We start from the raw sequence: 17,075 nt of genomic DNA, 5'->3' as shown, positions 1-17,075 counted from the left end.
AGCGAGAAGATGCACAGTCCAAAGAGGCCTTGGAGAAGGCACTGTGGGTCAGGAAGGAAGAAAGCCCCAGAGCTCCCCTGAGCACAGGCAGTGCATGCTCACTGCTATCTAGGGTGACCAGACAGCAAATGTGAAAAATTGGGATGGGGGGGGGTAATAGGAGCCTATATAAGAAAAAGACCCAAAAATCGGGACTGTCCCTATAAAATCAGGCCATCGAGTCACCCTACTGCTATCCCCATGAAGGAAGTGCCGTAGTTTGCAGAGAGGTGTGTGTATCTGAAGGGTGGCCCTGTGGGAATGCTAGCCACACCAGGGCCTGTATTTGGGGAAGCACTAGGACTGGAGTTGTGGAGATCTCTGGATGGGGGGAGGTTCCAGTTACCCAGACAGGAGCCAGGCTCACTGTGAATCAATATTTCCAGTAAGTTAACTGGGTAACAGCACAGGGTTAGACTGGCACAGCCCTTGCTTGGCCACTCAGTGGAAGAAGAGGAGGGAGGAAGGCCTCAGATTGTGGGAGAGCATCAGCTACTCATCCTGAGAGAAAGGGGCAGAGAGTGTGAGGGGCCCTAGCTCTGCTCCTTCCCATTTGCCAGCCAGAGAGACAGTCCAGGTGCACGCCAGGGAGCGAACTGCTACACAAGACATGGAGCGATAACTAACTGCCCCTACAGCAATGGGCAGTGGGGGACGAGTTGTGACTCTGAATCACAATTTGTTCGCTGGTCTGCTGGAGAGAGGCAGTGCAGCTCCACACTGCCCCTTCATCTGGGCAGATTGTCAAATGCAATCTAGCCCGTTGTGAACTCTGCCATTTCAGACTCTTTCTGAAACAAATGGAGACAGTTAATAATTTACAAATAGAACACACTGGAGCTGCTGACTGTGCAATTCTGCTTAGTCACAAATCAATTACAATTTACATACAGTTGCATTGTTTTAACTTAAAAGGGACAGTGACATTTACGGCATCCAATGCAACCAGTAGCCAACTCTTCCATCTGAATTACATTTACCTTCTTTGCAAAGACACAAGCCATCCACAGGGGAACATGCACCATCATTTTTGCAGTTACACACTGACGAGCAGTTGGCTCCGTAGGTTCCGGCCCCACAAGCAGTGGAGCAATCATCTCCCTGCAAACCAAAATTAAACCAGCGTCAGGCAGAAAAATATGGATTTCAGGAAATTCTCATCTGCACATAAAGGAGGCTTTCACTGTCAACAAGCTACACAGCACACTGAGACTTGATAGTTTAGTCTTCACTGCTTGAACAGTCACCTCTGAGTCCTGTGATTCTGACGCAATTAGTGGTTTGATTGACTTGGAGGAAAGGAACACGTTTCTGGCAGCCATTCAACAGGAGGCATGAAAGTTCCAAAAACAAACCACCTAGAACAGATGTTTGAGTATTAACCAAAACATCGCTTACAAAACACTAATCACAAAACACACAGAGTCTGCAGCTCTGCAGAGCTTGGTCGCATCTGAGCCGACACAAATGCTCCAAAGAAAGGATTTTTCAGTAACCAAAGCCTAACAGAGCTCATGTGTATGCATCCACCACCGATCATGGGAGTGAAAAATTAATTAGTGAAGTGCATTAGACCTTCATATTTATACACTAACCTAGCTGGCGTATGCATTTGTTTAGGGCTGGACTGTGACTTTCGACAGAGCCTTGAACAAGGAGTGATGTGTAACCTGAACTGCCGGAGAAGCAGCTATGGATGCATTATGACTCAGACACCTCTCTGGGTTACAGCCCAGCCCGTTTTTGCCTAGCTCTGGGGAGTGGGCAACAACACGATTAGGAGCAAAGATACGCATCCGATAGAGGAGTGGTGTTGGACATTTAGGAGTAGGAAGGCATCGCCCATCAATTTTGTACTCCCTCAGGGTGTGCATCAGCAGTAAATTACAGTGTTCCCAGAGCTGTCTCAGTTGTACTAGTCGCCAAGTATGCCCAGACCCAAAATCTGAGCAGCCCGCGGAAGTGTACAGGGAAAGCATAGCCCCTCTTCTACTCTCTTATGCAGCAGTGTTGTGTAAGTCACAATGAGCTCGTAGACTGAAGCTCTCGTCAGTGAATTCAATTAGAATATGCAGTTCTATGTCACAGAAAGCCACCATGCACTGCTCTGACACCCACATCTTAGCTGAAGATCAAAGGTGCAGATTTCATGTGTGTATGCCCAGGAGAAGAACCATCACTCCTTTGATGTGACTATGCATTTATCAGCAGATATAAATGTACAAAATGTCAATTTGCTTAGGCTCTAAAAAAGTACCACCTCGCTGGGGAAACTACGTATTACAGCACTAAGCAGCAAACAAGACATCAAAAGGAAATAAGATCATATTTTATAGTACTACAAATCCACAGATGGTTAAGAGAATTTCCAGCTTTCTATTGTACAGTAAGAGACGGTAAGTAAGGGACTTTCAGCCTTTCTGCTGTACAGCAAACCTTTGTTTTAGGGGGATGGTAGCTAGACCATACAAATATGTTCTGTCCAGAGGCAAATCCTCTAGTCTAATTTTGTAGCGAATGTAGTGTTTGTAAAAGGTGATGGCTTTAGTGGAAACCTTAGTGAAGAGAAAGAGAGACAAGCCCCCTAAAAACGTTTGGCTGCACCAAGGAGTTGGTTTGACAGCCAGGGTGTTTGAAATGCACTCTTCACCCACACTGTCATATGTGCCTCCAGACTGATGCGGGGGAACCAGGAGTTGATCTGGATGTTAGAGAGGCATTCAGTCTCTATGCCCGGTCAGTCCCTCGCCCTTCTGCTGAGAGCGACAATAAGGTGGCCAATTAGTGCCACTTATAGATCCGTTTGTTGTGATGTGGAAACCTGAATGAGATTTCCAACTCATTTCACACAGGACATGGAACAGCCAGTGGTCACTACTAATTTTTGATGACTACAACCTGTGCTGGATTAGAACCGGTGATCTAGAAGTAAAAGCGATTTTCTTGTAAAAGGAAAGAAAAGCAGAGCAATTTGTAAAGTCTAGTGTTCAGTAACTCCACTGTGGCAATATAGGGCATGGATCTAAAATGCGCTAGTAAGTAGGATGAAGGTGTGGCCTAGAGATGGAGTGTCTGGACTTTTGGGTCTGTGGCTAACTTGGTGACTATGGGTATGGAGATGCAACATCCCCCCTCTGCCAGCTGTACTATGGATACCAAGGGGCAGATCCTCCGGTGGTGCAAATTCCCTGCAGAGTTATCACTATCTGCACCAGCTGTAGGTCGGGCTCCAATAATATTCCCCACTTTAGTCACAGGGATGAGGGGCATCAATGTTTATAAAGCACTTTGACCTCCTCAGAAGAAAGGTGTTATACAAATGCCCAGTACCATCATGACAATTCAGCCTTTACTCTCAATGTCTTTGGGTTTTGGGGAGCATTATGGTACGTAATTTAAGAATACTGTACTTTGTGGCTTAACCACAATTAGCCACTTTGTCCCTTCGCAGTTATATTAATTGTGTGAACAACCCTGAATTAAAAAAGCAAAACAGAACACCTTGTCTCCCCCACCTAGCTGGCTTAATAAGATTTCTCTCCCTGGTTACAACTAGCCAGACCTCCAGAACACCCTTTGAGTGACAACTGCCACATACACTTAACTTCTTAATTATATAATAGGAAAATGCACTTGAACTGTAGCACTGGCACTAAGATATTATTCATTATAAATGCAGAACCGGTTATTAACATTTTGAACTTGATTTGGGAGAATGACCTGTTAATTAAATACATTAAGGTACTGTTAAAGATATGTAAATTCCATGCACCTCTTGCCACTTGCCTCACTGGATAATATTGCAGTACATTTCTATCCAGTTGTTAATGAGTTATATGTTCTATTAAACTGGTATCACATGTTGTTTACTGGATCTTCCCTCTTGCAATATGGCACTTTATATTTCTATCCTATTTAGTAAAATTAATCAAGAGCTGTGCACCTTATGTTGATTTTCTTTTTTTCCTGTGAAGTTCAGAAGGTTAATGAGTGTAGTGAAAAGCCTGAATCTGGTATGTGAGATGGGAAGGAAAAGCTAATTCAATCAAATGTATACCCCTGAAAAATTACAGCTATATTAAAAAAATCTAGCTATAAATAACCTGATATTTAACGTCTCTCTTCTATACCAGAGTGATCCATATGGACATCATAAACGTTCAGAAGTGCTTAATTTTGTTGCTCCGATATTTCAGGTTGAAGGCTCAATTCATCAAAATGTATGTCCTGTATCCATCTGAATGAAACTTTATGGCTTTAAGGGTCAAATCCGACTCTCACTTACGTCAATGGAAAGACTTTGACTGGCTTTAACGGGAATTGGATCAGCCCTAATTCAGGAAACTGTGGCATTCAAGTCCATCTCCCTTTGTAAAGCAGTGTCTGCCTGATTCATGTCCTCTCACTTCCCACATCTTATTCTTCAGGCCCAATCCTGTGAGATACTGAGCACCTCAATTCAACAGGAGCTGAGGCTACTCAGCACTTCTCGGCATGCTCAGCAACTAAAAAGAGCAGGCCCTTCATCTGCTCTAATTCTGAACATGATGGGAACATTACAGTACACCAAGCATACACACATGGGATGTTTGGCACCGGTGACACCAAAGAGTTGACTTGTAATCAGAATCAATAGTTGATTAATAGTAACAATAATACTGTAAATATTAGCCAGTCGTTGCTAAAACTAAATGAGAGGCTTTTACATTCCTTGGCAGAGATTTGGGCATGCAACGCTCGTTATTCTTAATTCACCCCTAAGTACTGATAGGCTAGGTCCAAGGAACCAAATCCCAACAATAATGCAAGCTGCCAGTTCCCATCCATCAGCATCAAATATTAATAGACTCATGAGGGTCAGAGCATCCATCTTACCAGATGGCAGTCGATAACATGCCTTGTTTCTGTTCACAAGTAAGGTGGAGATTTCCTTTCCCCAAAACAGTTATTGTAAAATGGGAAGCAGAGCTTACAAACACACCAAGGCTTTAAGGGCTATTGTGTGAACAAATTGTGGATCTTTAAAGAAATAAGCACTTTTCCTATTCATGATTGCCTTAACAGCATGGGTAAGCTTATTTGTTTCTGTTAAAGGCATGCTCTTGCTATACTTTAAACAATGGCTCTCACATTTTAAGGGCCTGTTACAAAGCTCATCGAAGTCCACAGAAAGACTCTCACTAACTTTAATGCCCTTAAATGCCTAAAATGCAGCCTTCCAGGAGAAAAAATATTGGAAATTGGTATCCAGTACTCTGATGCCAGCTGTGATTCTAAAAATGAGCAACTGTGCCAAGCACAAAGCCGTGGCCATAATTGGTGGCTTTTGTATTTTGAACATTTAAGAGATGAAAAATTAAAACTTTGAAAAGTAGATAAAATCCAGCAGAAAAGTTTACACCGCGGGACCAAATCTAGATCCACTGAAGTCAATGGAAAAACAGAAAATCAATTTTCCATGGCTTCTGCAATGCAGAAGGCTAACAGAGTTGTTACTGAACATGGTCTTAAGTTCACATTTTAAAAACCTAGGTGACAGTTTTGTGTAAGTGTTCTTAAGGGCCACGCAGCACCCTCATCTCCTAGCAGAATCAATAGGAATTGAGGACATTTACCGGGCCAATAATAAACTGTACTCACTATATGGCTAACTTGATATTCTGAAAACAGAAAGATTTGCAGAATATTTTTTTGCACCATGCCTTATGAAAGGAGACTCAAAGAGCTTGGCTTGTTTAGCCTGGCCAAAAGAAGGCTGCGGGGGGATATGCTTGCTCTATATAAATATATCAGGGGGGTTAACGTTAGGGAGGGAGAGGAATTATTTAAGTTTAGTACTAATGTAGGCACAAGGACGAATGGGTATAAACTGGATATTAGGAAGTTTAGACTTGAAATTAGACGAAGGTTTCTAACCATTAGGGGAGTGAAGTTCTGGAACAGCCTTCTGAGGGAAGTAGTGGGGGCAAAAGACTTTCCTGGCTTTAAGACAAAGCTTGATAAGTATATGGAGGGGATGTTATGATAGGATTGTTAATTTGGGCAATTGATCTTGGATTACCACCAGATAGGTCTGCTCAATGGTCTGCGGGGAGATGTTGGATGGAATGGGAACTGAGTTACTGCAGAGAATTCCTTCTTGGGTGCTGGCTGGTGACTCTTGCCCACATGCTCAGGGTTTAGCCATATTTGGGGTCGGGAAGGAATTTTCCTCCAGGGCGGATTGGCAGGGGCCCTGGAGGTTTTTCGCCTTCCCCTGCAGCGTGGGGCACGGGTCGCTTGCTGGTGGTTTCTCTGCAGCTTGAGGTCTTCAAACCAATTTTGAGGATTTCAATAACTCGGTCCTGGGATAGGGGTTGTTATAAAATTGGATGGGTGGAGTTCTGTGGCCTGCCTTGTGCAGGAGGTCAGACTAGATGATCAGATTGGTCTCTTCTGACCTATGAGTCTATGAGTTATATATGCAACTCCTATCAACCACTGCAGGGGATGTCCATGCACAGGCCCTCAGAGTTTACAATGCATGCACAAAACAGATGGCATGGATGCAGAAGGGCATGTACAGTGCATTAGGTATGTAGAGATAAACAGATCAGGACGACAAAATATGGATGCTGTTTGTGGCTGGTGTCTGTGTGTCCAGATAAGCTGATTGCTATGGATTTACTCTATCAAAAGTACATATTTATATGTGCATACATACATAATAGGGCACACCAACGTGCTGGTATACAGGATCTGTGCACTGGTGCAGATCACAGATACAGCTCTGTAATATTTACTTATTTAATTGTGACATTTACAATCAACCCAAAGTGGTTCTCTCTAAACGTTCCCCCAATGTAAACATATGGTATCCAGCAAAGTGAACTGGCGGAACTGACTGATTTCCCTAATGACATTCCAATGGAAATTTTAATGTGCTCTTCTTAGGCACATTAATAGAAATATGAAATTTTGAACTTTTTATCTGTTTTCTCCTCCACCCCAGACTCCAGCAATTTATTCATGACCTTACAATACAACATCTTAAGTTTTCCAGACATAATGATGTCCTCCGGCAGAATTCCTTTCCCCTCTGGGCGATACTAATTACTCCCTGCAGATGTTGTTATTGGAACTAATGATAAAATGCAGAAAAAAGGTTAGTGCAACAGCCATAAGGTTCTTGTTACTAGTATAATCCAGGGTTTAAATTTGCAGATAATCACTGTTCCTGAGAAAGGACACATTTTCCTTTACTCAGTTTGTTATGTCATTTGATGTAGCTGTGCCAGATATTTAAATACACATACATATTGCAGTAGCCACTGGAAAACCTATTCCAGTGACAGTTTCACTTCATTATTTCACTCTTTGCTTTTCTGAGATGGAGAGGGGATGGGAGAGGGAGGGTGATGCTTGTTTAAAGAGGGAATTTAGTGCTCCTGAAAGTTACAGGGCTTGATGGTCCTGGAGACCGAAGTCCTCTATTTAGTCACAAAGCAGTTTCAATACAGCATCAGTGAAGGCTTCCCCATTCTACTCCTCTGAGGGCATCATCTCTCTTCTGGAGACATCAATTCTAGAAGTGAGGGGTTAGTTCAGTTTCTCCACACTCAATCAATCCTGGGGCTTTCCAGTGAGACTAAACACAACAATACCAATTACTGCCACAGCTGGCGGTGATGCATTTGGAGTGGGTGTGATGTGTTGCTTTTTCTTCTAAAATCGGACCCCTTTATCCCTTGCTGTTTAAATTACATCCACTTACACTGATTTACCAATGGATGTAACTGACATTGGCATTTATTTCATCTCTTTGTCCTAATATATTAATGTATACAGTAAATATCATAGTAAATGCAAAGTTCAAAAATCTGCCTTCCTGGTAATAATTCTGAAATTTAGTTTATTGTAAAAGGGTTTTAGTGAAATAGAAACAAAACAGAAAGCTTGACTTCCTGGAAACGGTTAGTCAGCAAAATAAAACATATTTTGAGTCCTGTTGGTAGATATATCGTGAGATCTGAGATACTGGTGCATCGATCCCAAAGATCAGAACAAGGAAGTACTGGCTACATTTCTAATGGTGCAACAACCAAAGCCCCTGCTGTGCATAAACAAAGCAGACAGAATTGAGTGGGGAAATTGACAACAAAACTAACCACTCTTTGGTGTTTTTTTTCCCAATGCGGGAAGGGCAGCCATCACATCCCTCGGCCTGCGCCGCTTCCTGCAGCCCCCATTGGCCTGGGATGGCAAACCGTGGCCAGTGGGAGCTGCGATCAGTCGGACCTGCGGACGCGGCAGATAAACAAACCGGCCTGGACTTCCAGGAGCTTTCCCTGAACAAGTGGCGGACTGGCTTTGAGAAGCACTGGTCTAGATGACAATTGTATCTAGTGAATTTTTGTGAATTGGAGCCCAAATGTCTTTTCTATGGGCCTATTTCTGCCACTTTACTCATGGTGAGCAGTACTTTACTCCACAAGCAGTCCCACTGAAGAAAATGGGCCAGAACCATGATTGTGGCCAGACTGTGCTCTAAGCTACCTTTCCAGTCCCCCATTGGGACCGCTTTATTTCCCAGTGTCAATTAGAGCAGCCTAAGGGCTGCTCTCAGCTACATTAGCAGTTCCCTAGGGATGTGTCAGTTTCACAGAATAGCACAGGCTATTCTAGCCACACTCTGTCCAGTGCTTAGCACTAACATACCTCATGTATCAAAGGTGGGAAATGTTCTGGCTTAATGGAATTGCTTGTGGAATGAAGTAATGCTCAGTGTGATTAAAAGGCAACAGAATCTAGCCTTGTGTGATTTTCCCCCCTTCATATTATCAGTTAAAACAAATTTTCAATGCAAATAATTTATTCTGCATATTGAAACAATGGGCGTGATTCCAGCAGGAGTTTTATTTCTATGATCCAAATCATCTAGACATGCACATTAAACAAAATACATACAGAATTTAACAAAGATAATGGGCCAGATCCACAGCTGGTCTAAATCAGCATTGCTCTGTTGACTTCAATGAAGCTAACCTAATTTACACCAGGTGCATTGCAAGGGAGGACAGAGAAAGTACCTCTGGCTGCTCCATGAGCTGCTTTCCTGCCAGGCTCTGGGAGCCCCAAGGAGAGCACAACAGAAGCTCACCTAGCTCTGACTGAGTTCAGGGAGTGCCTAGTAAAGGATGGCTTCCCTTCCTCACATCACTGCCCCGGGAAGCCCAGGGGAAGGAACAGAGAGGGGAAAATGAGAACCAACAACCAGCTCTGGCTCCCTGATTCTCCGACCCAGCCCTGGCTCTAACTTTAAGAAACCATACCACCAGCTGAAGATAGCCAGAGCACACTGCACTCTGGCCCCATCCCACTGTGTTCCCTGGACAAGGAGGAAGATGTAGGAGCTGGCTATCCTGACTCTGCATCTGCTGTGAATGCCTCCATGTGGGGGAAATCCCCGGCCGGAATTAGGAGCGGTTTCTGCTCATTTTGTACTGCCAAAGTGGCCCAAAGGAAGGGGCATGGGACAAGGATCTGCCTCCAAGTACTGACTGCGGCCTCTTGCCTTTTTGGAACTAGTATATTTGACCCCCCAACTGAGAAGTCTGCACAGCTCTGCAGTAGGGAGGTCAGCATAAGCAGAGAGCTAAATGTACAATCTAGCGCTTGAGAGCATCCTGTGGTTTTTGCAACACTCTCTAGAGGTCCAGAAGTCAATGACTGGAGTCCATCATTTCACAGATGTATCCTTTTTCTCTGTTACAGGTCTACTAGAGAACTGGCAGCATTCCCCGTCTTTGTTAACCACTTCAGGACACCGCGGGTGAGAGAATTCAATGGAAAGCAAATTACTTCTCAGAGAAACATTGAAGTGTAGGGCCAGAAGGGACTGTAGGCCTTAAACCTGAGCCCATGGATCCCTGGGCAGAGCTCAGACCATGGCTACCACCCAGCAATTCACCTGAATAACTGGAGACAATAGCCAACAAAGCACTAGCTCACAAAGGGACCTGTCCACAAAGTTCCTGTCTAGGGGAAACTTCCAGCATCACTAATTGTCTGGGGAGCTCTATTTAAACCAGAAAGAGGCAAAGGAAGTTGTCTGAGAAACTAGAGGAATCCCTGACTGGTTGCTGCCATGGACTCTGCCCGCTTACCTGACTCCAGAGCCCTGCCTTCCTGCTTCTTCCTGTCCTCCCCATCTGTTCGTGGTCCCTGCTTTCCTGCTTCACTCCAAGTCCCAGTTCCTACGTCCCACCCTTGAGGCTGACTCCAGCTCCGACCTTTGGTGTGGCACCTGACTAACCTATTAGACATGACTGCCCAAGCCCCAGTCACTATGGGTCATGGAGTCCAGCCCCCTGTGCTGAGTCAGGACCAAGTAAACCCAGACCATCCCTGACATGTGTTTGCCTACCCTGTTCTTAAAAAACTCCAGTGATGCTGTGTAGGTGAGAAGGTGCTTTTTACGGCAAGAACTGAACAGCATAGGGCATGCTGGCTTTAGGCTCAGGTACGTCACCTTTTGAGCAGCCAGTATGTAACACGACTTTGTCTTCAATCATCCCACACTAAGTGCAGCAACGTTGTAGTACAAAATGTCACAATATACTGGGCCAAACCCTTTCCTGGGCGAGTCTACTCACTGCAATAGGCTTGCACCAGGGATGAATTTGGTCCATCCTATTTTTCAGTCCTACGTATTTATGGTTCTACCAGTATGAACTGGGCAATTTAATATGCATATATTGCATCGTCTACTTAACAATTCTGGTCACTGCTACTATCTGATCTGTGCATGTTCATTAAAAAGGAAAAAAAAAAAAGACCAGGGGGGTTTCAGCTCTATACTGAATTGTCGGAATATTGAAGATACATACTATAAAATCATGGCAATACCTCCGTGGTTAAGAATGTGCGCGTGTTAATACAAACATATATGCACACATACAGTAAATATGGCTTCAACACTAAGCTACGATTAGCCAAAGAAAAGAACCCATTGACAGACAAACAAGACATGCCTATGCATGCACGCACATCCTGAAAAAACAGAGACTAGTATCTGGTAGAAGTTCTATTGCCCTCACGACATGCAAAATTATGCTGGGATTTTGGACTTACGTGCACTTTTCTAAAAAGGATAAAATTGAGCCCTCAGAGACCACAGTTAAATAGAAAATGAAATGAAAAACTAACCAATGATTTACATTCTATTGTAGTGGTTTTAGCAACCCTTAAGTTTTCAATCTGGAATCTGAATTACAAAGAGATTCAACTAGCAGCTATGCAAAGACCTGTCCACAGCTACACAAATAGCACCAATGAAGATATTTAAGTTTAGAAATTTAATAGTTGGAAACGAAACAATAGATTTCCCTGCAAAATTCATATAAAATAACTCAGTCTGCAGTTAGGTATTGAGCCCCTCTGGTACTGGATGAGGCTACAGAAATGGAAATACAATTTGACATAGCCACACGACCAATTAAAGGTGAAACAGAAGCAATATGTCAACTGGTAGCAAAGAGAAGCATTCTGAGTTCCTATATGAAACTAGCTCCTTTGGACCCACTTACAAAATTCTGGAGTATTAAGGTAAATAGAACAGCAGCACAGCTTACAGGAAAAAGCAAACAAAAGAAGAAAGAAGAGGAGAAGTGGGACTTGACTACTGCTATCAGATTATAAATGCTGCATGTAACCGAACAAGTATTAAAAAGGGGGACAACAGACATGGTTCATTAATAGAGGAAGGCAATTCTGTTCTCCTATAAATCTGGGGCAATGCCACAGAAGCCAATAATTGATGCTAAAGTAAACCTGGAGTAACAGAGCAGAATTTGGATATCCTAGTACAGATTCAAAGGCTCCTCCACTGAAGAGAGAAAAACAAAACAAAACAAAGGAAGTTCGTAAGGGAGATTTGGAAAAAAAACCTGCAAGGATTTCAAAGCAAGAGTTATAATTTCTGCAAACCATGCAGAACCACTCTGAACTGCATCCCCTGACCTTGCTAAATATTTCAGCACAATAATTCAACTCTTAAAAAGCACACAACAAATGCCTGTGGGTGTAAGGGGACCCCTCATTATGTCCCCTACAGCCAGAGGCTGACGTGAACATTGTCAGGTTTATGGACGCAAAGATTCCCAGACAGTGTAGCAGCCAGTGATCCGGCAAAAAGGTCTAATTGGTCAGCAGAAGCTCCAGGGGGAGAAGGAGGACAAGTTTAATAGGCAGCAAGCACCGGGTCTGTTGATATAAAAGGCAGCTGAGAAGCAGCTGAATCTGAAAGCCTGGAAATGGACAGGTGGTCTCCCAATGACGACTCTACTTTGGGATCAGGTTGCAGGATGTCTTACTGTTTTACATTCTGGGGCTGAGAAAAATCTTTCCTCTCTTACAATCGGCCCTGATTAAACTGTGTCTGCCCAGGTTCCAGATAAACCATTTTTTCCCCAATTCTATAGGCTGCTGCTCTGGCAGTGCCATCCCACAGGGGACCAAGTTTTAAAAAAGGTGTCTGCAATGTAACAGAAACACAACACAGTATGAGATGAATGTAACGCTTGTGAAAGGCGCCGGATTGACAGTTCTAAGGGACAGAGTTCTCTATTTATCCACAGAAACACTACAGCCCCGGATTGGTATCATAAGCTTGGTTACACAGCCCCATCATTGACCTTGACCTTGACCTTGAGGGTGAAAGGGTGGTTCAGTTTAGCAGCAAGTTTGCCAACCAGGGCCAATAGAGATGAGATTAGTGATGTGGACACATGCCCACTGGAAGCTGGACTGAGACCAAATTCATTTCATACAGGCCACTGAACAGCCAACAGAAGATAATTGTCAATCTGTACTGATTTAGCCCAGATTTGCACCAGTAGCCAAAGGATGAAAGGCTTATCTCCTGGACCAGCCAGTCCCCTATGCTCACAAAAATGGCAGACAGCCATTCTGGACATACAGATCTCTTGTGCGTGCAAGTAGATAGGTTAGCCAATTCAGAGATGATAATTTTGCAGAGGTATCAAGGTAGGAACCAATGAGGACCTTCTGTTGGTCTCTGAGCATTCAGTGGGGGACACCCAGGGATTACAAGTTATTCACCTGGCTGAGTCCATTTTTACACAGGAAAGCCAAAGCCTTCTTAAACCCTTTGCCACATTAGGCATCCTTGCCAGTAACCAAACGAGAGTGGCCACTCCACCTGGACATGAACAAAGACAGTTCCTGGAAATGGTTTCAGGATGTCTGCTTTTCAAAAGCAACTTGTGACAGGATGGTGGCCCTCTAACTGCTGGTCCTGGATGGGGAATGGTAAAAACCAACAAAGTGGACCCTTGCAGAGATGCTGGAACTTATTAGGGTGGAAGGGTGTGGTAAAATATGGATCATGCCACAGAGGGCTCTCTTGGACACCAATGAATGGAGGCCTTCAGGCATGCAGTCCAACCGACAGAGAAACTTTCTGTATGACTTGGAAGTATCAATGACTAAAAACACTTCCTTTCACCTCTATCTCATCAGAAAACTCCATCTTCCACATTCTGGATGAGGGTCAGGCTGGTGCAAGATGTGGTTGCCTGCCTCCTCCATGGTTTAGGTTCAAAGAATCATAGAATATCAGGGTTGAAAAGGACCTCAGAAGGTTATGTAGTCCAACCCCCTGCTCGAAGCAGGACCAATTCCAAACTAAATCATCCCAGCCAGGGTTTTGTCAAGCCTGACCTTAAAAAACTCCAAGGAAGGAGATTCCACCACCTCCCTAGGTAATCCATTCCAGTGCTTCACCACCCTCCTAGTGAAAAAGTTTTTCCTAATATCCAACCTAAACCTACCCTACTGCAACTTTAGACCATTACTCTTTGTTCTGTCATCTGGTACCACTGAGAACAGTCTAGACCCACTCTCTCTGGAACCCTCTTTCAGGTAGTTGAAAGCAGCTATCTAATCCCCTCTCATTCTTCTCTTCTGCAGACTAAACAATCCCAGTTCCCTTAGCCTCTCCTCATAAAACACATGGTCCAGCCCCCTAATCATTTTTGTTGCCCTCCGCTAGACTCTTCTCAATTTTTCCACATCCTTCTTGTAGTGTGGGGCCCAAAACCGGACACAGTACTCTAGATGAGGCCTCACCAATGCTGAATAGAGGGGAATGATCACGTCCCTCAATCTGCTGGCAATGTCCCTACTTATACAGTCCAAAATTCCGTTAGCCTTCTTGGCAACAAGGGCACGCTGTAGACTCATATCCAACTTCTCGTCCACTGTAACCCCTAGATCCTTTTCTGCAGAACTGCTGCCTAGCCATTCGGTCCCTAGTCTGTAGCAGTGCATGGGATTCTTCTGTCCTAAGTGCAAGACGCTGAACTTGTCCTTGTTAAATCTCATCAGATTTCTTTTGGCTCAATCCTCTAATTTGTCTAGACCCCTTTATATCCTATCCCTACCCTCCAGGGTATCTACCACTCCTCCCAGTTTAGTGTCATCTGCAAACTTGCTCAGGGTGCAGTCCACACCATCCTCCAGATCATTAATGACGATATTGAAAAAAACAGGTCCCAGGACCCACACTTGGGGCACTCCGCTTGATACTGGCTGCCAACTAGACATGGAACCATTGATCACTACCCATTGAGCTCGACGATCTAGCCAGCTTTCTATCCATATTATAGTCCATTCATCCAATCCATACTTCTTTAACTTGCTGGCAAGAATACTGCTGGAGATCATATCAAAAGCTTTGCTAAAGTCAAGGATTAACACGTCCACTGCTTTCCCCTCTGTCAAGGTTCCTTCCCCACTCTGAACTTTAGGGTACAAATGTGGGGACCTGCATGGACACTTCTAAGCTTCATTACTAGCTTAGATCCGGTACACTGGCACCATCCAGAATTTCAGTGTCTGGAGCACTTTCTGTCCCCCCAAAACTTTCCCCTCCCTGGGTTGCCTTGAGGGACTTCACCAATTCCCTAGTGAACACAGATCCAAACCCCTTGGATCTTAAAATAAGGAGAAATTAACCATCCCCCCTCCTTTCCCCCCACCAATCTCTGGTGAGTTCAGATCCAATCCCCTTGGATCTTAAAACAAGGAAAAAATCAATCAGGTTCTTAAAAAGAAAGCTTTTAATTAAAGAAAGAAAAACAAAAATCATCTCTGTAAAATCAAGATGGAAAATACTTTACAGGGTAATCTGATTCATATAGTCCGGAGGAACCCCCTCTAGCCTTAGGTTCAAAATTACAGCAAACAGAGGTAAAATCCTCTCAGCAAAAAAAGAACATTTACAAGTTGAGAAAACAAAAATAAGACTAACAAGCCTTGCCTGGCTATTACTTACAAGTTTGAAACATGAGAGACTGATTCAGAAAGATTTGGAGAGCCTGGATTGATGTCTGGTCCCTCTTAGTCCCAAGAGCGAACAACCCCCAAAACAAAGAGCACAAACAAAGACTTCCCTTCACCAAGATTTGAAAGTATCTTGTCCCCTTATTGGTCCTCTGGTCAGGTGTCAGCCAGGTTCACTGAGCTTCTTAACCCTTTACAGGTAAAAGAGACATCAACCCTTAACTATCTGTTTAGGACACCCTCATCCACAGAGCCAGTTATCTCATCACAAAAGGCAATTAGATTAGTCGGGAATGACCTGCCTTTGGTGAATCCATGCTGACTGTGCCTGACCCTTTCCCTCTCCTCTAAGTGCTTCAGAATTGATTCCTTGAGAACCTGCTCCATGATTTCTCCAGGGACTGAGGTGAGGCTGACTGGCCTGTAGTTCCCCGGATCCTCCTCCTACCCTTTTTTAAAGATGGCCACTACATTAGCCTTTTTCCAGTCATTCGGGTCCTCTCCTAATTGCCATGAGTTTTCAAAGATAATGGACAATGGCTCTGCAATCACATCCGCTAACTCCTTTAGCACCCTTGGATGCAGTGCATCTGGCCCCATGGACTTGTGCTCGTCCAGCTTTTCAAAATAATCCTGAACTGCTCCTTTCTCTACAGAGGGCTGGTCATCTCCTCCCCTGCTGTGCTGCCCAGTGCAGTAGTCTGGGAGCTGACCTTGTTTGTGAAGACAGAGGCAAAAAAAGCATTGAGTACATTAGGTTTTTCCACATTCTCTGTCACTAGGTTGCCTCCCTCATTCTGTAAGGGGCCCACACTTTCCTTGATTTTCTTCTTGTTACTCTTAACATCTCATTTTGTGGCCTCACTCCATCTCAGATAGTTAATCCCCCTAGGGACAGTTATATGACTATAAGGGAAGAAAACAAAAGGAGGGGCAATAAATGGCATGTTGAAAAAACATCCAGGGAGGAGAAAGAACGCAAAGGCCGATAGTATAAAGACAAGTTCCTTCCTTATCATGCTCCAAGCTCAGACTCTGGCCACACAAAGTCCTTTTTATTTTAGGGACCTTGATGCAGGGTGTTTTTTGGGTCTTGCAGCTGATTATTGATTCAGCCACACCTTCAAGCTAGCACTTGAGCAAAAAGCCATATGTGCAACCCCTCTGTCGGTGGTTGCCACTGCTACACTAGCTGTTCACCTTTATTCTGAAGCAATGGATTATGAATACAAATGGGCATGCAGAAAATGTAACTTGTTTGTGCCGTTATGTAATTTGTGAAATAAGACTGGACAAACCATTTTTGTTGCCTGTAATATTCCAGTTGATTCGACAATTGCTGTGCCACAAAACCTTCCCCACCCCCACCCTCCCACCAGCCAGTAAAATTCATATTGGTGATTGGTAACAAAAACACCATGATAAAAGATATGAATTTATTTTATACTTATAAATGAAAAGAGCTGTTCACAAAGGGGGGTAACCGATATGCTCAGTATATCAAGGATAAAAGGAGAGAGGCTCTATTGAAGATTTCCCCCCCACTTTTTTTTTTAAATCTTTTGATGAGGTGCCCTGTTGCTCTGAGATGAGCTTCCACTGAAGTACTTTTAGAATTACCTCAAAGAGAAAATGATCATTTAAATGAATTAAAGACCCCAAAACAGATTCACTATCTCAACCCCAGGATC

General features: G+C 43.8%; 1 protein-coding gene across 11 annotated transcripts in view; it reads right to left on the bottom strand.

Annotated features, from left to right (window-relative positions):
* Positions 1-17,075, bottom strand: part of MEGF11 (multiple EGF like domains 11) — a 377,287-nt gene that overhangs the window by 84,022 nt on the left and 276,190 nt on the right. For all 11 annotated transcript variants that reach the window (XR_004002431.1, XR_004002432.1, XR_004002433.1 and 8 more), the window contains one exon: positions 1,020-1,140. Coding sequence is in view for 8 of the 11 variants with exons in the window: in XM_030578784.1 (XP_030434644.1) it covers positions 1,020-1,140 (121 nt within the window). In the remaining 3 variants the exon portion in view is untranslated. The remainder of the gene's footprint in view (positions 1-1,019; positions 1,141-17,075) is intronic.

This window comes from Gopherus evgoodei, chromosome 10 (assembly GCF_007399415.2).
Source record: "Gopherus evgoodei ecotype Sinaloan lineage chromosome 10, rGopEvg1_v1.p, whole genome shotgun sequence".
Lineage (NCBI taxonomy): Eukaryota > Metazoa > Chordata > Testudines > Testudinidae > Gopherus > Gopherus evgoodei.
Note: the sequence above shows the minus strand (reverse complement) of the source record. Positions and strands in the feature narration are given on the sequence as shown.